Below are 26,091 nucleotides of genomic sequence, written 5' to 3'. Positions count from 1 at the left end.
GAATGGCTGGGGGAACACTAACATTACAGTCAGCTGTAGAGGGGCCCAGAATGGCTGTGGGAACACTAACATTACAGTCAGCTGTAGAGGGGCCCAGAATGGCTGGGGGAACACTAACATTACAGTCAGCTGTAGAGGGGCCCAGAATGGCTGGGGGAACACTAACATTACAGTCAGCTGTAGAGGGGCCCAGAATGGCTGGGGGAACACTAATATTACAGTCAGCTGTAGAGGGGCCCAGAATGGCTGGGGGAACACTAATATTACAGTCAGCTGTAGAGGGGCCCAGAATGGCTGGGGGAACACTAACATTACAGTCAGTTGTAGAGGGGCCCAGAATGGCTGGGGGAACACTAATATTACAGTCAGCTGTAGAGGGGCCCAGAATGGCTGGGGGAACACTAACATTACAGTCAGCTGTAGAGGGGCCCAGAATGGCTGGGGGAACACTAACATTACAGTCAGCTGTAGAGGGGCCCAGAATGGCTGGGGGAACACTAACATTACAGTCAGCTGTAGAGGGGCCCAGAATGGCTGGGGGAACACTAACATTACAGTCAGCTGTAGAGGGGCCCAGAATGGCTGGGGGAACACTAACATTACAGTCAGCTGTAGAGGGGCCCAGAATGGCTGGGGGAACACTAACATTACAGTCAGCTGTAGAGGGGCCCAGAATGGCTGGGGGAACACTAACATTACAGTCAGCTGTAGAGGGGCCCAGAATGGCTGGGGGAACACTAACATTACAGTCAGCTGTAGAGGGGCCCAGAATGGCTGGGGGAACACTAACATTACAGTCAGTTGTAGAGGGGCCCAGAATGGCTGGGGGAACACTAACATTACAGTCAGTTGTAGAGGGGTCCAGAATGGCTGGGGGAACACTAACATTACAGTCAGCTGTAGAGGGGCCCAGAATGGCTGGGGGAACACTAACATTACAGTGAGGGGTCTCTTTGTCTCCACACTGTCTGGCTTCCCTACTGCCAATGACTGACTGTGGCTAGCCACAGCTGTGATGGGTCTTGGCTAGAGAGTCGTCTTCCAGCCAGCCAATGTCCCATGATTCCTGTTTTGGCCCCACCAGCATGTGACACGGATGATTCCTGTTTGGGCCTCACCACAATCATGGGACACGGATGATTCCTGTTTGGGCCTCACCACAATCATGTGACACGGATGATTCCTGTTTGGGCCTCACCACCACCATGTGACACAGATAATTCCTGTTTGGGCCTCACCACAATCATGTGACACGGATGATTCCTGTTTGGGCCTCACCACCACCATGTGACACGGATAATTCCTGTTTGGGCCTCACCACAATCATGTGACACAGATGATTCCTGTTTGGGCCTCACCACAATCATGTGACACAGATGATTCCTGTTTGGGCCTCACCACAATCATGTGACACGGATGATTCCTGTTTGGGCCTCACCACAATCATGTGACACGGATGATTCCTGTTTGGGCCTCACCACCATCATGTGACACAGATGATTCCTGTTTGGGCCTCACCACCATCATGTGACACGGATGATTCCTGTTTGGGCCTCACCACCACCATGTGACACGGATGATTCCTGATTGGGCCTCACCACCACCATGTGACACGGATGATTCCTGATTGGGCCTCACCACCATCATGTGACACTGTGCGTCTGTAATAATATACTAATGGATTAGAGGCTGTGGTGTATTAAACACTTAAAGAACGTCTTTGTTCCAGTCTGACGTGATGGCTGCTGTTTTGTGTGTGTGTGTGTGTGGGGGGGGGGGGGGGTGACCACAACTTGGGTTGAATCAAGAGGATAACCTGTGCCTAAATGGAGAAGCTGCACGGATTCAACAACAGTTAGTCTATTACTCAGTTTCCTCTTATGGTAAAACAAGTGTACAGTTATACTAGTTGAGTAGGAAGTGTGACTATTCAGCTTACAGGGTGCTTTACGTGATCCGTAACTGAATTTTGCTGTCTATTTTCATGTAGGCTTGTTTACGAGCGTGTCTCTAGGCTGTTCTGTAATGTCATCTTATTGAGTGATGCATGCTTTGGCAGCCCGCCAACAAGGACCAGTCGGGAAAGCAAACATCCGGGACCTATACAATTATTTTCACTGACTGCAGAGAGAATGAAGAGACCAGGTTAACCTGTCCTTGATTTTTTGTGTGTGTGTGTGTGTGTGTGTGTGTGTGTGTGTGTGTGTGCGCGCGTGCGTGTCTGCCTGCTCGTGAGGAACTTGCTGATTGGAAGCAGTGTAAGGCCTCATTGTTACCAAACTCGATCACAGCCTTGCGATACTGTAACAGACTCTGCTTCATATATCCCACTGGTCCCTAATCTCTACAAAGGAAAACGTGCAGGCTAGTTTATATAGTTCAAAATCCAACACCCATGGCTGCTAGGACATAAGTCCCTTACCAAGACAAAGTCAGCCTCATTGGTCTACTGGTTGTATGAAATTGGGATCTATCATCCCACAATTGTCCCAGAGTTTATTTGGAATAGACTATTTATTTCTCGCACAGAACGACAAGCTGACCAATTGAATAAGTACAACTTGTCTACTATGTGGGATAGTAGATTGACATAGGCTAGTGCTTTTGCTGCTCGTTACTCGTCTTGTTGGCTGAGGGAAAAGTTTTAAAAAAATCTTCAAATGCGCATCGGAATTCGGTAAGATGGACTTACACTGTTGCATCCTCGAGTTGTTCTTTTAGTATAAACTAGCATCATCTAAATGTGATTCCTGTCATTCTGAGCACTTTGGGTGGACGCCCTTATCAGGTTATGCACCCAATGCATATGAGTCCGGTAAATTTCTCAAATGTCGGGTCAATTTTAAATGCTGGTCAAATGTCCGGCGCCACATTTTCCTGACGGAAACCCTGGCCTGTACTGTACACCAGCTCAGGCGTCGTATAGTATCTCATCAGGATCACGGACAGTGAGCTCAGTTTTGGGACACTGACCATTTTTGCTTTGTCTCTGTACTGAAATTATACAATGACTGTGAGGTTAAAGTGCAGACTGTCAGCTTTAATTTTCATCCGTATCGGGTGAACCATTTACAAATTACAGCACTTTTTGTACCATTTTAGGAGACCAAAAGTTTTGGGACGGATTCACTTACAGTGCATTCGGAAAGTGTTCAGACCACCAAGACTCTTCCTTGAGCTGGCCACACGGCCAAACTGAGCAATCAGTGGAGAAGGGCCTTGGTCAGGGAGGTGACCAAGAACCCAATGGTCACTCTGACAGAGCTCCAGAGTTTCTCTGTGGAGATGGGGAAAACCTTCCAGAAGGACAACCATCTCTGCAGCACTCCAGAAATCATAAAAACCTGCTCCAGAGCGCTCAGGACCTCTTGGGCGAATGTTCACCTTCCAACAGGACAATGACCCTAAGCACACAGCCAAGACAATGCAGGAGTGGCTTCGGGACACGTCTCTGAATGTCCTTGAATGACAAGTACTCAGACCCCTTGTCATGTCTTAGGGTATGATGTCATGTCTTAGGGTATGATGTCGTGTCGTGGGGTATGATGTCGTGTCGTGGGGTATGATGTCGTGTCTTGGGCTATGATGTTGTGTCTTGGGCTATGATGTCGTGTCTTGGGCTATGATGTCGTGTCGTGGGGTATGATGTCATGTCGTGGGTATGATGTCATGTCTTGGGGTATGATGTCATGTCTTGGGGTATGATGTTATGTCTTGGGGTATGATGTCATGTATGATGTTATGTCTTGGGGTATGATGTCATGTCTTGGGGTATGATGTTATGTCTTGGGGTATGATGTCATGTATGATGTTATGTCTTGGGGTATGATGTCATGTCGTGGGGTATGATGTCATGTCGTGGGGTATGATGTCATGTCGTGGGGTATGATGACGTGTCGTGGGGTATGATGTCGTGTCTTGGGGTATGATGTCGTGTCGTGGGGTATGATGTCGTGTCGTGGGGTATGATGTCGTGTCGTGGGGTATGATGTCGTGTTGTGGGGTATGATGTCATGTCGTGGGGTATGATGTCATGTCGTGGGGTATGATGTCGTGTCTTGGGGTATGATGTCATGTCGTGGGGTATGATGTCATGTCGTGGGGTATGATGTCGTGTCGTGGGGTATGATGTCATGTCGTGGGGTATGATGTCATGTTTTGGGGTATGATGTCATGTCGTGGGGTATGATGTCATGTTTTGGGGTATGATGTCATGTCGTGGGGTGTGATGTCGTGTCGTGGGGTATGATGTCGTGTCGTGGGGTATGGTGTCGTGGGGTATGATGTCGTGTCGTGGGGTATGATGTCGTGTCTTGGGGTATGATGTCGTGTCGTGGGGTATGGTGTCGTGGGGTATGATGTCATGTCGTGGGGTATGATGTCATGTCTTGGGGTATGATGTCGTGTCGTGGGGTATGGTGTCGTGGGGTATGATGTCGTGGGGTATGATGTCGTGTCGTGGGGTATGGTGTCGTGGGGTATGATGTCGTGTCGTGGGGTATGATGTCGTGTCTTGGGGTATGATGTCATGTCTTGGGGTATGATGTCATGTCGTGGTGTATGATGTCATGTCTTGGGGTATGATGTCGTGTCGTGGGGTATGGTGTCGTGGGGTATGATGTCATGTCTTGGGGTATGATGTCATGTCTTGGGGTATGATGTCGTGTCGTGGGGTATGGTGTCGTGGGGTATGATGTCGTGTCGTGGGGTATGATGTCGTGTCGTGGGGTATGATGTCGTGTCTTGGGGTATGATGTCATGTCTTGGGGTATGATGTCATGTCTTGGGGTATGATGTCATGTCGTGGGGTATGATGTCATGTCGTGGGGTATGATGTCATGTCGTGGTGTATGATGTCATGTCTTGGGGTATGATGTCATGTCGTGGTGTATGATGTCATGTCGTGGGGTATGATGTATGAGCGTCTGTAACTTTCTCACTGCATTGGCAGTACAGGAACAATTCTTTATTGTTTTATTATTTTAACCTTCATTTAACTAGGCATGTCAGTTAAGAACAAATTCTAATTTACAATGACTGCCTACCCCGGCCTAACCCGGATTGGGGCTGGGCCAATTGTGCTCCGTTCTATGGATCTCCCAATCATGGCCGGTTGTGATACAGCCTGGAATCAAACCAGGGTCTGTAGTGACATGCCAGTACCTTAGACCGCTGCGCCATTCGGGAGCCCAGCCTAGGTCCCTGGTCTCTCTGTTCAGTAACAATACAGCCTGGTCTCTCTGTTCAGTAACAATACAGCCTGGTCTCTCTGTTCAGTAACAGTACAGTCTGGTCTCTCTGTTCAGTGACAGTACAGTCTGGTCTCTCTGTTCAGTGACATTACAGCCTGGTCTCTCTGTTCAGTAACAGTACAGTCTGGTCTCTCTGTTTAGTAACAGTACAGTCTGGTCTCTCTGTTCAATAACAGTACAGTCTGGTCTCTCTGTTCAGTAACAGTACAGTCTGGTCTCTCTGTTCAGTGACAGTACAGTCTGGTCTCTCTGTTCAGCAACAGTACAGTCTGGTCTGTCTATTCAGTAACAGTATAGCGTGGCTCCAAGCTGGACAATCTGAACTGGATTAGCAGCTCGCTATAATCTGGGACACTGCCGATTACGCCTGCTTCCATCTCACGGGCCTGCCCTCTCCCGGGCCTGAGCTTGTCATGTGACCAACCGACAAATGGAACCCTGTATTTCCTTAGATGGCAGTGGTGGGCAACTGACGGAGGGAGGGGGAGAGTGACCAGGGCTGGATACTGGAGCTACAGGATTGGTGTAGTTATCACAGAAGAGCTCCTGCATGCCATAAACTCTAGCTAGCCTAGCAGCTTCATGCTCTTTTACTTTAAAGACCTCCTGATTGTGCTGAATCGGAATCTGTGGATGGCAGCAATCCACCAGTGGCCTTTGCGATTATTTACAACAGACACGCCTAGTTACCGGGTGACTGACTGTGATTGTGGTGGTTGGTGATTGCAGCGTCGGTAGAGAGCGAAGGGGAAAGGGAAGGTAACTCATTAACACCACAGAACGACTGTAGTTAAGCTGCCTAGGCCTGCCTGTCTGGCTGCTTGTCATATGAGCCTGCAGCAGAAATACAGAACCAGAGACAGACAGACAGACAGACCCAGAGACGGACGGACAGACAGACAGACCCAGAGACGGACGGACAGACAGACAGACCAGAGACGGACAGACAGACAGACCCAGAGACGGACAGACCCAGAGACGGACAGACCCAGAGACGGACAGACCCAGAGACGGACAGACCCAGAGACGGACAGACCCAGAGACGGACGGACGGACAACAGACAGACCCAGAGACGGACGGACAGACACACAGACCCAGAGACGGACGGACAGACAGACCCAGAGACGGACGGACAGACAGAGACGGACGGACAGACAGACAGACCCAGAGACGGACTGACAGACACACAGACCCAGAGACGGACGGACAGACACAGACCCAGAGACGGACGGACAGACAGACAGACCCAGAGGCGGACTGACAGACAGACAGACCCAGAGACGGACGGACAGACAGACCCAGAGACGGACGGACAGACAGACAAACCCAGAGACGGACAGACAGACAGACAGACAAACCCAGAGACGGACAACAGACAGACCCAGAGACGGACGGACAGACAGACCCAGAGACGGACGGACAGAGAGACGGACGGACAGAGAGACGGACGGACCCAGAGACGGACGGACCCAGAGACGGACGGACCCAGAGACGGACGGACAGACAGACCCAGAGACGGACGGACAGACAGACCCAGAGACGGACGGACAGACAGACCCAGAGACGGACGGACAGACAGACCCAGAGATGGACGGACCCAGAAACGGACAGACCCAGAGACGGACAGACCCAGAGACGGACGGACAGACAGACCTCAGAGACGGACAGACAGACCCAGAGACAGACAGACAGACAGACAGACCCAGAGACGGACAGACAGACCCAGAGACAGATGGGCAGACAGACCCAGAGACGGACGGACAGACCCAGAGACGGACAGACCCAGAAACGGACATACAGACAGACAGACCCAGGGACGGACAGACCCAGGGACGGACAGACCCAGGGACGGACAGACCCAGGGACGGACAGACCCAGGGACGGACAGACCCAGGGACGGACAGACCCAGAGACGGACAGACCCAGAGACGGACAGACCCAGAGACGGACAGACAGACCCAAAGACAGACGGACGGACAGACCCAGAGACGGACAGACCCAGAGACAGACAGACCCAGAGACGGACAGACAGACCGAAAGACAGACGGACGGACAGACCCAGAGAAGGACGGACAGACCCAGAGACAGACAGACAGGCTAGGAAGCTAGCCTTGGCTAGAGCTGTGTGTGTGTCCGACTGCCACACAAACATACTGACATATAACTCACACGACATACGCCACAAAACACACACACACACACAACACAACACAGAAGTGCTGTGTGCTTCCAGACCAGGAGACAGGAGAGGACAATCAGAGCAGTGAGTGAGTTGTGCCCCAGTTGCATGCGCCCTATCACATGCAGGAAATTAGTGGCAGCAGCAACGGGGTTCTATGAGTCGTTGTAGTGGAAGGCCGGCCAGCTAGCCAGCCACCTAACCCATCCAGGCAACAGCAATGGACCCTCTGGAGCAGGAATACAAGTCTCCATTTGACTTTGAGCAGGGGGTGAATAGCAGCTACCTCTATCTGTCTCCCAGCTTCAATGTAACACCACCAGGCTCACCGCAGGTGACTGTCACAGCCAGAGGTAACCAGAGCAGTGTGTGGGGGAGTGAGTGAGGAAGTTTGTATTTGTTATAGGGTGTTTGGAAAGGGAACAAGCGATAGAGGGGTGGGAGGGGGTCATGTGAGAGAAAGGGGGATGGATTATTTGAGTTTCTTGATTTGTGAGTGTGTGGGCGGGGGGCGTTTGTGTGTGACTGCGTACTTTTGCCATCATATCCTGACCTGTTGAGTAAGAGGGTCTGTTTGGAGCAGATGTCAAACAGACTTCGTTCTGACAAGCTCACAATGAACGCACTCATAGAAAGAAACCTAGAATTGTTTCAAATCTAAAGTGGTTTAGTCAAGCCTAGAAGGGTTTCAAACCTAAAGTGGTTTAGTCAAGCCTAGAAGGGTTTCAAACCTAAAGTGGTTTAGTCAAACCTAGAAGGATTTCAAACCCCTAAAGTGGTTTAGTCAAACCTAGAAGGATTTCAAACCTAAAGTGGTTTAGTCAAACCTAGAAGGGTTTCAAACCTAAAGTGGTTTAGTCAAACCTAGAAGGATTTCAAACCTAAAGTGGTTTAGTCAAACCTAGAAGGGTTTCAAACCTAAAGTGGTTTAGTCAAACCTAGAAGGTTTTCAAACCTAGTGGTTTAGTCAAACCTAGAAGGGTTTCAAACCTAAAGTGGTTTAGTCAAACCTCGAAGGGTTTCAAACCTAAAGTGGTTTAGTCAAACCTAGAAGGGTTTCAAACCTAAAGTGGTTTAGTCAAACCTAGAAGGGTTTCAAATCTAAAGTGGTTTAGTCAAACCTAGAAGGGTTTCAAACCTAAAGTGGGGTTGAGTCAAACCTAGAAGGATTTCAAACCTAAAGTGGTGTTGTCAAACCTAGAGCGGTTTAATGGCATCGTAGGAGCTTGGTCAAACAATGAGAAATGACAAAGATGGTGTCATAGGCAAATCCCTTTAAACAAATATTAGTCAAAGAATGTATAACAAAGAGTTTAAGTGACTGTTTAACTATGCTGGCAGTCATAGTTGTGGGGGGCCTTAGGTGGTTTAGCAGTCAACACAGTTCAGGGATAAAGGCTAGAAAAATCATGCATTGAATTAAAAAAAAACGTATTAAATATAATATATTTTTAAATAGGTTCATTTTCAGTGAATTTCCTGGTTTGAGAGAGTTAAACAGGAAGTGAGCCTGTTGTCAGTACAGAAACCAAGGACTCTCGGCCATGTAAGGTAGAACCCCCCCCCCCCCCCATGATCTGGGCTGACAGTGTAGGTTACTCAGATCTGTCACTGTCAGCGGTATGGAGACCTGGACCGCTGACACCTGAGTGGCACTGCCTTGTCATCAAGAGGAGGGAGGAGAGACAATAGAAAGGGAGAGGTCAGGAAGAGGTGAGAGTGTAAAATGTCTTGAGCATTTGATCTAATTTGATTAAGCATAGATCTACACAATTTTCCCTCATGGAAAAGTGATTTATGATTGTGATATTCCAAACTGGGTACATATCTGTTAGATTGGCACTATTTGGAGCAACATTGATGAGCATGCTCCTACTTGTTAATGCTCCTTCTTGAGACCAGCCAGTCTGTTCTGAAGCCTATTAGGGGAGAAAGTCACTCTTCACTCTGTTGTTCGTCTTACTTCCTGTCCCTTACCCTGGAACTAACTGTTCAAGTCAAAAAGGATGGATTGATGGAATAGTACATCCTGTTTATTCCTGATCCTGAACGGCCCTCCAGACAGTAGCTAACAAACACCATGTGGTAACACTTTGAAGCCTCCACAAGAACTGCATAACAACATCATATAACGCATTCATAAACAGTAGGCTACATAAGGATTTTTCATAAAGGCTCATGTCAACAACTGCAATTTGATACTTCCTTTGTCACAATTTCACTTGTGTTATGTATGGGTTATGATTGTGTTATGTATGGGTTATGAATGTGTTATCTATGGGTTATGATTGTGTTATGTATGGGTTATGATTGTGTTATGTATGGGTTATGATTGTGTTATGTATGGGTTATGATTGTGTTATGTATGGGTTATGATTGTGTTATGTATGGGTTATGATTGTGTTATGTATGGGTTATGTTTGTGTTATGTATGGGTTATGATTGTGTTATGTATGGGTTATGATTGTGTTATGTATGGGTTATGAATGTGTTATCTGTGGGTTATGATTGTGTTATGTATGGGTTATGATTGTTATGTATGGGTTATGATTGTGTTATGTATGGGTTATGATTGTTATGTATGGGCTATGATTGTGTTATGTGTTACGCACGCCTCTATGAAGAGGGAACGTAACACCCTGCTACAACTAAACTCTCCGTGAAGTTAAAAAAGGTATGGACTGTAGGTGCAAGAAAGAATGACAACGGGCAGAATGTGGTACCGTTTACAAACACCATGTGGTAACACTTTGAAGCCTCCACAAGAACTGCTTAACAACATCATATAACGCATTCATAAACAGTAGGCTACATAAGGATTTTCATAAATGCTCATGTCAACAACTGCAATTTGATACTTCCTTTGTCACAATTTCACTTGTGTTATGTATGGGTTATGATTGTGTTATGTATGGGTTATGAACGTTATGTATTGGTTATGATTGTGTTATGTATGGGCTATGATTGTGTTATGTATGGGCTATGAATGTGTTATGTATGGGCTATGATTATGTTATGTATGGGCTATGATTGTGTTATGTATGGGCTATGATTGTGTTATGTATTTGGCTATGGTTGTGTTATGTATGGGCTATGAATGTGTTATGTATGGGTTATGAATGTCTTATGTATGGGTTATGATTGTGTTATGTATGGGCTATGATTGTGTTATGTATGGGTTATGAATGTGTTATGTATGGGTTATGAACGTTATGTATTGGTTATGATTGTGTTATGTATGGGCTATGATTGTGTTATGTATGGGCTATGAATGTGTTATGTATGGGCTATGATTGTGTTATGTATGGGCTATGATTGTGTTATGTATGGGCTATGATTGTGTTATGTATTTGGCTATGGTTGTGTTATGTATGGGCTATGAATGTGTTATGTATGGGTTATGAATGTCTTATGTATGGGTTATGATTGTGTTATGTATGGGCTATGATTGTGTTATGTATGGGTTATGAATGTGTTATGTATGGGTTATGAACGTTATGTATTGGTTATGATTGTGTTATGTATGGGCTATGATTGTGTTATGTATGGGCTATGATTGTGTTATGTATGGGCTATCAATGTGTTATGTATGGGTTATGAATGTCTTAGGTATGGGCTATGATTGTGTTATGTATGGGCTATGATTGTGTTATGTATGGGCTATGATTGTGTTATGTATGGGCTATGATTGTGTTATGTATGGGCTATGATTGTGTTATGTATGGGCTATGATTGTGTTATGTATGGGCTATGATTGTGTTATGTATGGGCTATGATTGTGTTATGTATGGGCTATCAATGTGTTATGTATGGGCTATCAATGTGTTATGTATGGGTTATGAATGTCTTATGTATGGGTTATGAATGTCTTATGTATGGGTTATGATTGTGTTATGTATGGGCTATGATTGTGGTATGTATGGATTATGAATGTGTTATGAAGTTCTTATGTAGGTATCATTCAAATAAAGTGTTATCACTCAGGAAATCCTTTTTGATTTGACGGTATCAGCAGTACCCAATGTTACGTAGTGCCATTTGTTATCTTCTAGTCAAATGACATGTTATTTGTCTCATGTGTCGAATACAACAGGTGTCGTAGACCTTACCGTGAAATGCTTACTTACGAGCCCTTAACCAACAATGCAGTTCAAGAAATAGAGTTAAGAAAATATTTACTAAATAAAATAAAATAAAAAAATGAAATAAAAAGTTACACAATAAAATAACAATAACGATACTATATACAGGGGGTACCAGGTAGTAGCATGGCTATATACAAGGGGTACCGAGTCAATGTGCAGGGGTACCAGGTAGTAGCATGGCTATATACAGGGGGTACCGAGTCAATGTGCAGGGGTACCAGGTAGTAGCATGGCTATATACAGGGGGTACTGAGTCAATGTGCAGGGGTACCAGGTAGTAGCATGGCTATATACAGGGGGTACCGAGTCAATGTGCAGGGGTACCAGGTAGTAGCATGGCTATATACAGGGGGTACCGAGTCAATGTGCAGGGGTACCAGGTAGTAGCATGGCTATATACAGGGGGTACCGAGTCAATTTGCAGGGGTACCAGGTAGTAGCATGGCTATATACAGGGGGTACCGAGTCAATGCGCAGGGGTACCAGGTAGTAGCATGGCTATATACAGGGGGTACCAGGTAGTAACATGGCTATATACAGGGGGTACCGAGTCAATGTGCAGGGGTACCAGGTAGTAGCATGGCTATATACAGGGGGTACCGAGTCAATGTGCAGGGGTACCAGGTAGTAGCATGGCTATATACAGGGGGTACCGAGTCAATTTGCAGGGGTACCAGGTAGTAGCATGGCTATATACAGGGGGTACCGAGTCAATGCGCAGGGGTGCCAGGTAGTAGCATGGCTATATACAGGGGGTACCGAGTCAATGCGCAGGGGTACCAGGTAGTAGCATGGCTATATACAGGGGGTACCAGGTAGTAACATGGCTATATACAGGGGGTACCGAGTCAATGTGCAGGGGCACCAGGTTGTAGCATGGCTATATACAGGGGGTACCGAGTTAATGTGCAGGGGTACCAGGTAGTAGCATGGCTATATACAGGGGGTACCAGGTAGTAGCATGGCTATATACAGGGGGTACCGAGTCAATGTGCAGGGGCACCAGGTAGTAGCATGGCTATAGACAGGGGGTACAGAGTCAATGTGCAGGGGCACAGGTTAGTTGAGGAGATTGAAGTAATATGTACATGTAGGTAGAGCTAAAGTGACTATGCGTAGATAATAAACAGAGAGTAGCAGCAGTGTAAAAACAAAGGGGGGGGGGGGTCAATGTAAATAGTCCGGATGCACATTTGATTCATTGTTGAGCTGTCTTATGGCAGCTCATTGTTGAGCTTATCATTGTTGAGCTGTCTTGGGGGTAGAAGCTGTTAAGGAGCCTTTTGGACCTAGACTTGGAGCTCCGGAGCCGCTTGCCATGCAATAGTAGAGAGAACAGTCTATGACCTTGTCATCTATCAAGTCTGGAAATATGTTGGGAATGTGAGGAGGAGATGCTAGTGTCTGGCTGTAGGAATGTAGGGGGAGGCGAGGAGGTGATAGTGTGGTCGACCACGCTAAGGAAAATAAGGTAATTCCATCTCTTTTAAGTCAGATTCATCACTGGTTTAGTATAAAGTAGCTCCAACCACATTTCTTCCTGCTTTCATAAATGGCAATCGAACCATAAGGTACTGAGACAATCAACCATCATACATACAGGTACCAACCACAGACCCATGCCAGCTGTGATTCTGTATGTGAACTTCTATTACCATAGCAACACATTTTATTTATTTATTTATATATATATATATATATATAATCCTAATCAATTATAGGAAACTACTGTAACCATAACAATAGTTAACCCTAATCAACTATAGGATCAGAGGTCCTAATACACTATATATACAAAAATATGTGGACATCCCTTCAAATTGGTGGATTCGGGCTATTTCAACCAAACCCGTTGCTGACAGTTCTATAAATTCGAGCACACAACCATGCAATCTCCATAGACAAACATTGGCAGTAGAATGGCCTTACTGAAGAGCTCAGTGACTTTCAACGTGGCACCGTCACAGAATGCCACCTTTCCAATAAGTCAGTTTGTCAAATGTCTGCCCTGCTAGAGCTGCCCCAGTCAACTGTAAGTGCTGTTATTGTGAAGTGGAAACGTCTAGGAGCAACAACGGCTCAGCCGGAGAAGTGGTAGGCCACACAAGCTCACAGAACGGGACCTCTGAGTGCTGAAGCTGAATCATCCGTCTTCTGCAACACTCACTACCGAGTTCCAAACGGCCTCTGGAAGCAACGTCAGCACAAGAACTGTTTGTCGGGAGCTTCATGAAATGGGTTTCCATGACTGAGCAACCGCACACAAACCTAAGATCACCAAGCGCAATGCCAAGCGTTGGCTAGACTGGTGTAAAGCTCGCCGCCATTGGACTCTGGAGCAGTGGAAACACATTCTCTGGAGTGATGAATCACGCTTCACCATCTGGTAGTCCGAAGGACGAATCTGGGCTTAGCGGATGCCAGGAGAATGCTATCTGCCTGAATGCATAGTGCCAACAAAGGTTTTGTGGAGGAGGAATAATGGTCTGGGGCTGTTTTTCATGGTTCGGGCCCCTTAGTTCCAGTGAAGGGAAATCTTAACACTACAACATACAATGACATTTTTTTTTCACCTTTATTTAACCAGGTAGGCAAGTTGAGAGCAAGTTCTCATTTACAATTGCGACCTGGCCAAGATAAAGCAAAGCAGTTCGACACATACAACGACACAGAGTTACACATGGAGTAAAACAAACATACAGTCAATAATCAAGTATAAACAAGTCTATATACGATGTGAGCAAATGAGGTGAGATAAGGGAGGTAAAGGCAAAAAAAGGCCATGGTGGCAAAGTAAATAAAATATTTTATTATTTATTTTACCAGGCAAGTCAGTTAAGAACAAATTCTTATTTTCAATGACGGCCTAGGAACAGTGGGTTGACTGCCTGTTCAGGGGCAGAACGACAGATTTTGTACCTTGTCAGCTCGGGGATTTGAACTTGCAACCTTTCGGATACTAGTCCAATGCTCTAACCACTAGGCTACACTGCCACCCTGCAAGTAAAACACTGGAATGGTAGATTTGCAATGGAAAAATGTGCAAAGTAGAAATAAAAATAATGGGGGGTGCAAAGGAGCAAAATAAATAAATAAATGAAATACAGTTGGGAAAGAGGTAGTTGTTTGGGCTAAAATATAGGTGGGCTATGTACAGGTGCAGTAATCTGTGAGCTGCTCTGACAGTTGGTGCTTAAAGCTAGTGAGGGAGATAAGTGTTTCCAGTTTCAGTGCTTTTTGTAGTTCGTTCCAGTCATTGGCAGCAGAGAACTGGAAGGAGAGGCGGCCAAAGAAAGAATTGGTTTTGGGGGTGACTAGAGAGATATACCTGCTGAAGCGCGTGCTACAGGTGGGAGATGCTATGGTGACCAGCGAGCTGAGATAAGGGGGGACTTTACCTAGCAGGGTCTTGTAGATGACATGGAGCCAGTGGGTTTGGCGACGAGTATGAAGCGAGGGCCAGCCAACGAGAACGTACAGGTCGCAATGGTGGGCAGTATATGGGGCTTTGGTGACAAAACGGATTGCACTGTGATAGACTGCATCCAATTTGTTGAGTAGGGTATTGGAGGCTATTTTGTAAATGACATCGCCAAAGTCGAGGATTGGTAGGATGGTCAGTTTTACAAGGGTATGTTTGGCAGCATGAGTGAAGGATGCTTTGTTGCGAAATAGGAAGCCAATTCTAGATTTAACTTTGGATTGGAGATTTTTGATATGGGTCTGGGAGGAGAGTTTACAGTCTAACCAGACACCTAAGTATTTGTAGTTGTCCACGTATTCTAAATCAGAGCCGTCCAGAGTAGTGATGTTGGACAGGCGGGTAGGAGCGGGTAGCGATCGGTTGAAGAGCATGCATTTAGTTTTACTTGTATTTAAGAGCAATTATTCAATTCAAGAGCAATTATACACTTTGTTCTTCCATCTTTGTGGCAACAGTTTGGGGGAGGCCCTTTCCTGTTTCAGCATGACAATGTCCCCGTGCACAAAGTGGGGTACATACAGAAATGGTTTGTCAGTGATCAGTGTGGAAGAACTTGACTGGCCTTAACAGAGCCCTGACCTCAACCCCATCGAACACATTTGGGATGAATTGGAACGCCGACTGCGAACCAGGCCTAAGCACCTAACATCAGCGCACGACCTCACTAATGTTCTTGTGGCTGAATGGAAGCAAGTCCCTGCAGCAATGTTCCAACATCTAATAGAAAGCCTTCCCAGAAGAGTGGAGGCTGTTATAGTAGCAAAGGGGGACCAACTCCATATTAAAGCCTTCCCAGAAGAGTGGTGGCTGTTATAGCAGCAAAGGGGGACCAACACCATATTAAAGCCTTCCCAGAAGAGTGGAGGCTGTTATAGCAGCAAAGGGGGACCAACTCCATATTAAAGCCTTCCCAGAAGAGTGGAGGCTGTTATAGTAGCAAAGGGGGACCAACTCCATATTAAAGCCTTCCCAGAAGGGTGGCCCAGCGTCACTCTTCGGCCCAGCGTCGTCCCGGGTTAGGGGATGGTTTGGCCGGGGTAGGTCGTCATTGTAAATAAGAATTTGTTCTTAACTGACTTGACTAGTTAAATAAAGGTGAAATAAAATAACTTAAAAAATCAGCAGAATGTGATATTGACAGTAGAGTATATTAGTTACCTAGTAATTAGTTATTTGAGTTGTTATTCCACTTGGCAGTGTGTCTTGTTGATTGACACCTCTGTTCTGAACCACCTCTGTTTCTCTCTCCTGCTTTCTCAGAATGGCTCCGTCCAGAAAGGTTATTAATGTGTTGTCTTTCCTACAGCGTACAGCTGACTGACCTGCTCAAAGCTCAGTGTCAGACATCCAAGTAGATTTGCCTATATGTGTGTTTCCCCCTGGGCTAGTGTCCATCTTCAGAGGCTATGTCTCAATCTAGTTGGTCCTCCAACTCCCATCATCCACCCCCTGTGGACTATCTTTTGTCCATGTCTTCATCATCTTCCTCCTCTTCAGAAGGAGAGATACTACTCAGATTGACAGCTAATGTTGACATGGTCCTATTATGTCTTTGAGGACAGGAAACACTGTGTGTGAGGATGTCTCTGAACTCTTTCTTTCTCTCTCTCTCTCTCTCGCTTTCTCTCTCCTCTCTCTCTCTCTCTCTTTCTCTCTCTTTCTCTCTCCTCTCTCGCTCTTTCTCTCTCCTCTCTCTCTCTTTCTCTCTCTTTCTCTCTCCTCTCTCTCTTTCTCTCTCCTCTCTCTCTCTTTCTCTCTCCTCTCTCTCCCTCTCTTTCTCTCTCCTCTCTCTCTCTCTCCTCTCTCTCTCTCCTCTCTCTCTCTCCTCTCTCTCTTTCTCTCTCTCTCTCTCTCTCTCTCTCTCTCTCTCTCTCTCTCTCCTCTCTCTCTTTCTCTCTCTCTCTCTCTCTCTCTCTCTCTCGTTCTCTCTCTCTCTTTCTCTCTCCTCTCTCTCTCTCTCTTTCTCTCTCCTCTCTCTCTCTTTCTCTCTCCTCTCTCTCTCTCTTTCTCTCCCCTCCCTCACTCTCTCTCTTTCTCTCCCCTCCCTCTCTTTTTCTCTTTCTTCTATTCTCCCCCCCCCCTCTCTCTCTCTTTCTCTCTCCTCTCTCTCTCTCTCTCTCTTTCTCTCTCCTCTCTCTCCTCTCTCTCTCTCCCCTCCCTCACTCTTTCTCTCCCCTCCCTCACTCTCTCTCTTTCTCTCCCCTCCCTCTCTTTTTCTCTCTCTTCTATTCTCTCCCCCCTCCCTCTCTCTCTCTTTCTCTCTCCTCTCTCTCCTCTCTCTCTCTCTCTCCCCTCCCTCACTCTTTCTCTCCCCTCCCTCACTCTCTCTCTTTCTCTCCCCTCCCTCTCTTTTTCTCTCTCTTCTATTCTCTCCCCCCTCCCTCTCTCTCTCCAGGGGCTGTGAGACCAGACTTTACCCCAGAGTTAGGTGAGGATGCAGTGAGGTCAGTGACCGTGTCCCCTGCCATCCCCACCCTGACAGAGGAGGAGCAGGAGGAGCTTCGAGGGGAGCTGCTCAGGGTAACCTTTCCTTAGACCTAAAGCGTTTCTTTAGTCTTTTCTCCCACTACGTCTCATCAGGTCTCCCTGTTTTTCTCCGTATCTCTCGAAGGTGGAGGATGAGATCTTGACTCTGTCTCAGGTGCTGGCAACTAAGGAGAACCAGTTGGCAGACATCAAGAGGAAGCTGGGCATCACTCCTCTCAACGAGCTCAAACAGAACCTCAGCAAGAGCTGGCACGAGGTCACCACCTCTACAGCGTACGTGGCTGTACAAACAAACACACACACACACACACTGTTCTGCAGAGTCAGTTCTTACATGCTGATTAGTCAGAGGGAATTAATGTGTACATACTTTATTCTCTCTCTCTCGCTCTCTCTCACTGATACAGCTATAAGAAGACGTCAGAGGGCCTGTCCGTGGCCGGTCAGAAGGCCACAGCAGCCTTCAACAACATGGGCTCAGCCATCAGCAGGAAGTTTGAGGATGTCAGGTGAGGCACACACATTACATGGCACCCTATTCTATTTATAGTGCACTACTTTTGACCAGTACCCAATGGGGTTATGGTACAAATATAGTGCACTATATAGGGGCCTGGTCAACAGTAGTGTACTATATAGTGAATAGGGTTCCATTTCAGATGCAGGTAAAGGCAGACTCTTTTATACCCCAGAGAGAAGCCCTCCACCCTACCCCAGTCACCTTTACCCTCTACCCCAGTCACCTTTACCCTCTACCCCAGTCACCTTTACCCTCTACCCCAGTCACCTTTACCCTCTACCCCAGTCACCTTTACCCTCTACCCCAGTCACCTTTACCCTCTACCCCAGTCACCTTTAACCTCTACCCCAGTCACCTTTACCCTCTACCCAAGTCACCTTTACCCTCTACCCCAGTCACCTTTACCCTCTACCCCAGTCACCTTTACCCTCAACCCCAGTCACCTTTACCCTCAACCCCAGTCACCTTTACCCTCTACCCCAGTCACCTTTACCCTCTACCCCAGTCACCTTTACCCTCTACCCCAGTCACCTTTACCCTCTACCCCAGTCACCTTTACCCTCTACCCCAGTCACCTTTACCCTCTACCCCAGTCACCTTTACCCTCTACCCCAGTCATCTCTACCCCAGTCACCTTTACCCTCTACCCCAGCCACCTCTACCTTCTACCCCAGTCACATCTACCTTCTAGCCCAGTCACCTCTACCTTCTACCCCAGCCACCTCTACCTTCTACCCCAGCCACCTCTACCTTCTACCCCAGCCACCTCTACCTTCTACCCCAGTCACCTCTACCTTCTACCCCAGTCACATCTACCTTCTACCCCAGCCACCTCTACCTTCTACCCCAGTCACCTCTACCCTCTACCCCAGTCACATCTACCTTCTACCCCAGCCACCTCTACCTTCTACCCCAGTCACCTCTACCTTCTACCCCAGTCACCTCTACCTTCTACCCCAGCCACCTCTACCTTCTACCCCAGCCACCTCTACCTTCTACCCCAGCCACCTCTACCTTCTATCCCAGCCACCTCTACCTTCTACCCCAGCCACCTCTACCTTCTACCCCAGCCACCTCTACCTTCTACCCCAGTCACCTCTACCTTCTACCCCAGTCACATCTACCTTCTAGCCCAGCCACCTCTACCTTGTACCCCCTTCTACCTTCTACCCCAGCCACCTCTACCTTCTACCCCAGCCACCTCTACCTTCTACCCCAGTCACATCTACCTTCTAGCCCAGCCACCTCTACCTTGTACCCCCTTCTACCTTCTACCCCAGCAATTTTTATAAATGTTTGAAGAAGAAAAAATTCAAACCCTTTGCTATGAGACTCGAAATTGAGCTCCGCTGCATCCTGTTTCCATTGATCATCCTGGAGATGTTTCTACAATTCTACAACTTTATTGGAGTTCAACTGTGGTAAATTCAATTGATTGGACATGATTTGGAAAGGCACACACCTGTCTATATAAGGTCCCACAGTTGGCAGTGCATGTCAGAGCAAAAACCAAGCCATGAGGTTGAAGGAGTTGTCCGTAGAGCCCCGAGACAGGATTGTGTCGAGGCACAGACCTGGGGAAGGGTACCAAAACATTTCTGCATTATTGAAGGTTCCCATGAACACAGTGGCCTCCACCATTCTTAAATGGAAGAAGTTTGGAACCACCAAGACTCTTCCTAGAGCCGCCCGGCCAAACTGATCAATCAGGGGAGAAGGACCTTGGTCAGGGAGGTGACCAAGAACCCAATGGTCACTCTGACAGAGCTCCAAAGTTCCGCTGTGGAGATGGGAGAACCTTCCAGAAGAACAGCCATCTCTGCAGCACTCCACCAATCAGGCCGTTATGGTAGAGTTGCCAAACGAAAGCCACTCCTCAGTAAAAGGTACATGACAGCCCTCTTGGAGTTTGCCAAAAGGCAACTAAAGGACTCTGAGACCATGAGATTTTCTGGTCTGATGAAACCAAGATTGTACTCTTTGGCCTGAATTGCATTATGTCTAGAGGAAACCTGGCACCATCTCTACGGTGAAGCATGGTGGTGGCAGCATTGTGTTGTGGGAATGTTTTTCAGCGGCAGGGACTGGGAGACTAGTCCGGGTCAAGGGAAAGATGAACAGAGCAAAGTACAGAGAGATCATTGATGAAAACTTGCTTCTGATCTCTCATGACCTCAAACTGGGGTGAAGGTTCACCTTCCAACAGGACAATGACCCTAAGCACACAGTCAAGACAATGCAGGAGTGGCTTCGGGACACGTCTCTGAATGTCCTTGAGTGGCCCAGCCAGAGCCCGGACTTGAACAACGATCGAACATCTCTGAAGGGACCTGAAAATAGCTGTGCAGCGACGCTCCCCATCCAAACTGACAGAGGTTGAGAGGATCTACATGGGAGAAACTCCCCAAATACAGGTGTACCAAGCTTGTAGCTTCATACCCAAGAAGACTCAAGGCTGTAATCGCTACCAAAGGTGCTTCAACAAAGTACTGAGTAAAGGGTCTGAATACTTATATAAACGTAAGTTTTCTATTATGGGGTATTGTGTGCAGATTGATGTCTAATCCATTATAGAATACGGCTGTAACGTAACGGAATATGGGAAAAGAGGTCTGAACACTTTCAGAATGATGTATGAACATGGAGCCTGAATACAAATAATGGGGAATTTGCAGCAAGATGGATTGATAAATGAAAGCTAAGCTTCTCCCTGAAGTTGGCTACTGATTTCTATAAAGCATAGAGGGGAGACTGAATTGTCAGGCAGGGAGAAAACACGTACTAATCTATTTTATCTTCATTGTTTATTGTCTGCACATGTCTTTAATACAACTCTTGGGCGTTACAGATTGCAGTCTATTTCCAGTTCCTTTGGGTAAAAGACTGTCCCCGCTAGTGCCATTAGTCAGTCAATTCATACGTCATTTTGGATGCTGCTGAGATCATTACTCTCCAGGACGTCTTGTGGACTGTATTCATTGTATTAATCCAAGGCTACTCTCTGTGGTGTTAACGACTATTCTCTCTCTCTCTCCTGCATGGGGTAACTTGTGCTGGGGTGATTTTGAGTTTGTGTGAGGATTCATTCAAGTGCTTCATGTGATTGAATGGTTGTCTATGTAGGTCTACATTTCCAGACAGGACTATGGTAACTGATGCATGTTGTCACCTCAACATGCTCTTTACAGTCAGTCATCAATAATAGATTGATCACTGGGATAATAGACACATTGAATGAATGGATGGATGGATGAATGGTTTAATGAAATAAAGGATGAATGAATGAAATAAAGGATGAATGAAATAAAGGATGAATGGATGGATGAAGGAAATAAAGGATGAATTGATGAATGAAATAAAGGATGGATGGATGAATGAAATAAAGGATGAATGGATGAATGAAATAAAGGATGAATGGATGAATGAAATAAAGGATGAATTAATGGAATAAAGGATGGATGAATGAAATAAAGGATGAATGGATGAATTAAATAAAGGATGAATGAATGGAATAAAGGATGAATGGAATAATGGATGGATGGATGAATGAAATAAAGGATGAATGGATGGATGAATGGAATAATGGATGAATGGAATAATGGATGGATGAATGGAATAAAGGATGAATGGAATAAAGGATGAATGGAATAATGGATGAAGGAAATAAAGGATGAATGAATGGATGAAGGAAATAAAGGATGAATGGATGAATGAAATAAAGGATGAATGGATGAATGAAATAAAGGATGGATGGATGAATGAAATAAAGGATGAATGGATGAATGAAATAAAGGATGAATGAAATAAAGGATGAATGGATGATTGAAATAAAGGATGAATGGATGAATTAATGGAATAAAGGATGGATGAATGAAAAAGGATGAATGGATGAATGAAATAAAGGATGAATGAATGGAATAAAGGATGAATGGAATAATGGATGGATTGATGGATGAATTAAATAAAGGATGAATGGATGGATGAATGGAATAATGGATGAATGGAATAATGGATGAATGGAATAAAGTATGAATGGAATAATGGATGAATGGAATAAAGGATGAATGGAATAAAGGATGAATGGATGAATGAATAGAATAATGGATGGATGGATGAATGGAATAATGGATGAATGAAATAAAGGTTGAATGGATTGATGGATGAATAAATAAAGGATGAATGGAATAAAGGATGGATGAATGGATGGATGGAATAAAGGATGGATGAATGGAATAAAGGATGAATGGAATAAAGGATGAATGGATGTGTGTCTGTACCTCTCTAGACTAACAGTGGTGCACTCTCATTCTTCGCTAATCTCTCTCTCTCTTCTTTGATGCTGTCGGATAGCATACGCTCCCTACAGCATTCTGCTAGTATGCCTGTAATGAGGTAAGGGCACACACACACACACACACACACACACACACACACACACACACACACACACACACACACACACACACACACACACACACACACACACACACACACAACCACAACCACACCGCGGCTTTCTGGAACCCTCTACTCCCCTGGGGCACCTTCTGCAACAATTTTGTAGCATTGCGGACTTGAAAAACTGGCATAAGTTCAGGATGGTAGAACTGTGAAGGTGTTTTATGGAAACTGCTGAGTTGTATCTTTAGGTCAAGGTGCCACTGCCAACACCCTTCTAGTCTATAGGGATTGAGGTGCTTTGCTGCCATAAAAATGTATGGTTATATCCTTGTCCTTGTATTCGTTCTGTTTTACCCTCTGGACAATAGTCTATATGATCTGTGACTAGAAGAGGATGGAATGTAGCCACTCTGGGATAATCAGTTGTTAACTAACCAGTCTGGATGGGCTGTCGGGTTAACGTTTCCTATGAAAACGATGATAATAAATATGTGTCAACGTCCCTGACCTCCGACCTCCCATCTCTGCTTTCTCAAGTGTCCTGGAGGTGTGATGTTCATGTAAGGCATCTGTTAGTCTCTGTCTCCCTATTCCCTACGCAGGGCACTACTATGGGCCCTGATCAAAAGTAATGCACCACATAGGGAATAGGGTACCATTTCAGACACCTGTCTCTGGGCCGATGTCACTCCTCCTCGTACCTCTCTACTCACGTCAGGCGTCACTGTCTTCACAGGAACACACCCACCTTCAAGTCGTTTGAGGAGAAAGTAGAGACTTTAAAGGTAATGGATGAGAGAAGTGGTGAAGAACTTCTCAGTACATTTGGAAGAGCCATAAAATATTTCTCTTTCAATATTTGGGGAGAACTTTATCAAAACAAAACAGACAATAAAAAGTAAATCATTCTTCCATTTAGTCCATTTGTTCATTAATTCATACATTTGTTGGTTCCTTCATCAATTCACTCATTCAACACCTGTATCTCTTCCTCCTGCAGGTCAAGATGAGCCCGACGGTGTCTCAGGGTGACTTTGGCGACGTGTTGACCTCTACTGCAACCTCTGACCCGTCTGTTGTCGTGGAGAAACAGCCAGAGGCCACGCCCATCGTCATCCAGGAAGAACATCTCCAGTGAGACCAGCCTGACCTTTCACCCCTGATCCGCTGGAACTTTACCCTTCTGTCTCCTCTCTCTCACCTCCTCTCACATCCTCCCTTCTGTCTCCTCTCTCTCTCACCTCCTCTCACGTCCTCCCTTCACCTCTCACGTCCTCCCTTCTGTCTCCTCACTCTCTCACCTCTCACGTCCTCCCTTCTGTCTCCCCTCTCTCTCTCTCTCCTCCTCTCACTTCCTCCCTTCTGTCTCCCCTCTCTCTCTCACCTCCTCCCTTCTTCACCTCCTCTCACTACAAACCTCCACAGCACAACAAAACAGATCCAACAACCAAATAAATATTTAAAAAATGATGAAAATATTGTTGTGCCACCATAACACTTAAGTTTGTATGACTGTGTGTTTGTATTAGAATGGCCGTGGTTTAGGAACCTGTACAAGTAGAAGACGATACATGGCACACAAAGGATAGAATGTGTCCCAGCCAGGGGTGCTTTATTCTGTATATTAATAGCACAGAGTCCTTATATTTGCATGTCTTTGAGTTGGAACAGGCATTTTGGAGGGTACTTCAATTTCCCATTTTCTTCTTAATCACTGTACTACTTTAAGATTTGATTTCTAGAGAACGCATGGTCCTCTAACACCTGAAGTGATGGTCTCGGTTAAAGACATTTGTTACTGTCACCGATATCTTCAAACCGTGTCCATCTCTGTCTGAATAGCACTAGTAATGTGGTGTAGAGCACTGCTGAGTAGAGTTAATCCCAGATCAGTGTTGCTCACCCACTCCTCTCCCAGTTTAACCATAGGGGGGGTGGTCTAAATCTGACCTCCAAGCAGTTCATAGTGCTCAACTCTGACATTCGAGAGGGTGGGCCAGTGCATTCAGATCCGTGTGAAACGGTGGTCACCGCACCAGTTCCGTGGTGTCTTATTATGGTATGTCAGCAGGCCTTAACTCTCCGTTCAGTCTATATCACTCACTGCCTCGCATGGTGGGGCCAAAGTCAATATTGGACCACTTGTCTTATTGGTTTCTGTGAGGGACTAGGCTATTTTCTCTCTGCTTGGAATGCTGAAACAGGATAGTCACTGGATGCTGTGTACTTCTCTACTGTTGAATGTTTGTTTTTTACTCTCAAAGTATATCCATATATAGTGGGATAATACATTTTTGGCGTTTACATTATGAGGGGGTGGCTTCTGATTAAAGAAAATCTGTAACCAATTTTTGTTTTGTTTTCCTACATACCACATTGGTGATGATACATACAGCCTTGGACACTAGTGAGTATGTGGTGTAAATACATGCCTGATGCAAGTCCTCCCCTACTGGAAGACGACTGGCCACATCATGGCATGGATTTATTGAGGAAGTGAAAACTTTTGTAAGAAAAGCCTTGGTTCCACCATTAAAAATGAATTATGGCTAATAGAATCTCTTGTCATCATTTAATCCAATTGCTAGGACAGGCTGTAGAAAAGTAAGGCAGTAGGACAGGCTGTAGGACAGTAAGGCAGTAGGACAGTAAGGCAGTAGGACAGGCTGTAGAAAAGTAAGGCAGTAGGACAGGCTGTAGGACAGTAAGGCAGTAGGACAGGCTGTAGGACAGTAAGGCAGTAGGACAGGCTGTAGGACAGTAAGGCAGTAGGACAGGCTGTAGAAAAGTAAGGCAGTAGGACAGGCTGTAGGACAGTAAGGCAGTAGGACAGGCTGTAGAAAAGTAAGGCAGGCTGTAGGGCAGTAGGGCAGGCTGTAGGGAAGTAAGGCAGTAGGACAAGCTATAGGGCAGTAGGACAGACTGTAGGGCAGGCAGTAGGACAGTAAGGCAGGCTGTAGAGCAGTAGGAAAGTAAGGCAGTAGGACAGGCTGTAGAGCAGTAGGAAAGTAAGGCAGTAGAACAGGCTGTAGGGCAGTAGGACAGTAAGGCAGGATGTAGAGCAGTAGGAAGGTAAGGCAGTAGAACAGTAAGGCAGGCTGTAGAGCAGTAGGAAAGTAAGGCAGTAGGACAGGCTGTAGAGCAGTAGGAAAGTAAGGCAGTAGGACAGTATAAGCAGGCTGTAGAGCAGTGGGACAGGCTGTAGAGCAGTAGGACAGTAAGGCAGTAGGACAGGCTGTAGAAAAGTAAGGCAGTAGGACAGGCTGTAGAGCAGTAGGAAAGTAAGGCAGTAGGACAGGCTGTAGGGCAGTAGGATAGGCTGTAGGGTAGTAGGCCAGGTTGTAAGGCAGTAGGACAAGCTGTAGGGAAGTAGAACAGGTTGTAGGGTAGAAGGACATGCAGTAGGGTAGTAGGCCAGGTTGTAAGGCAGTAGGACAAGCTGTAGGGCAGTAGGATAGGCTGTAGGGCAGTAGGATAGGCTGTAGCGTAGTAGGACAAGCTGTAGGGAAGTAGAACAGGTTGTAGGGTAGAAGGACATGCAGTAGGGTAGTAGGCCAGGTTGTAAGGCAGTAGGACAGGCTGTAGGGCAGTAGGATAGGCTGTAGGGTAGTAGGCCAGGTTG

General features: G+C 46.2%; 1 protein-coding gene across 2 annotated transcripts in view; it reads left to right on the top strand.

Annotated features, from left to right (window-relative positions):
• LOC135549579 (tumor protein D52-like) overlaps positions 1-25,027 on the top strand; it is a 39,812-nt gene extending 14,785 nt beyond the window's left edge. The window contains exons 2-7 of one of the 2 annotated variants that reach the window (XM_064979668.1): positions 17,457-17,581; positions 17,673-17,821; positions 17,956-18,057; positions 22,419-22,460; positions 23,206-23,254; positions 23,470-25,027. In XM_064979668.1, coding sequence (XP_064835740.1) covers positions 17,457-17,581; positions 17,673-17,821; positions 17,956-18,057; positions 22,419-22,460; positions 23,206-23,254; positions 23,470-23,607 — 605 coding nt within the window. In that variant the 3' untranslated portion in view covers positions 23,608-25,027. The remainder of the gene's footprint in view (positions 1-17,456; positions 17,582-17,672; positions 17,822-17,955; positions 18,058-22,418; positions 22,461-23,205; positions 23,255-23,469) is intronic. The other variant, XM_064979669.1, reaches the window with a different exon arrangement.
• The last annotated feature ends 1,064 nt before the right edge of the window (positions 25,028-26,091 follow it).

Source organism: Oncorhynchus masou, chromosome 12, assembly GCF_036934945.1.
Source record: "Oncorhynchus masou masou isolate Uvic2021 chromosome 12, UVic_Omas_1.1, whole genome shotgun sequence".
Lineage (NCBI taxonomy): Eukaryota > Metazoa > Chordata > Actinopteri > Salmoniformes > Salmonidae > Oncorhynchus > Oncorhynchus masou.
This window is presented reverse-complemented; position numbering and strand designations above follow the sequence as displayed.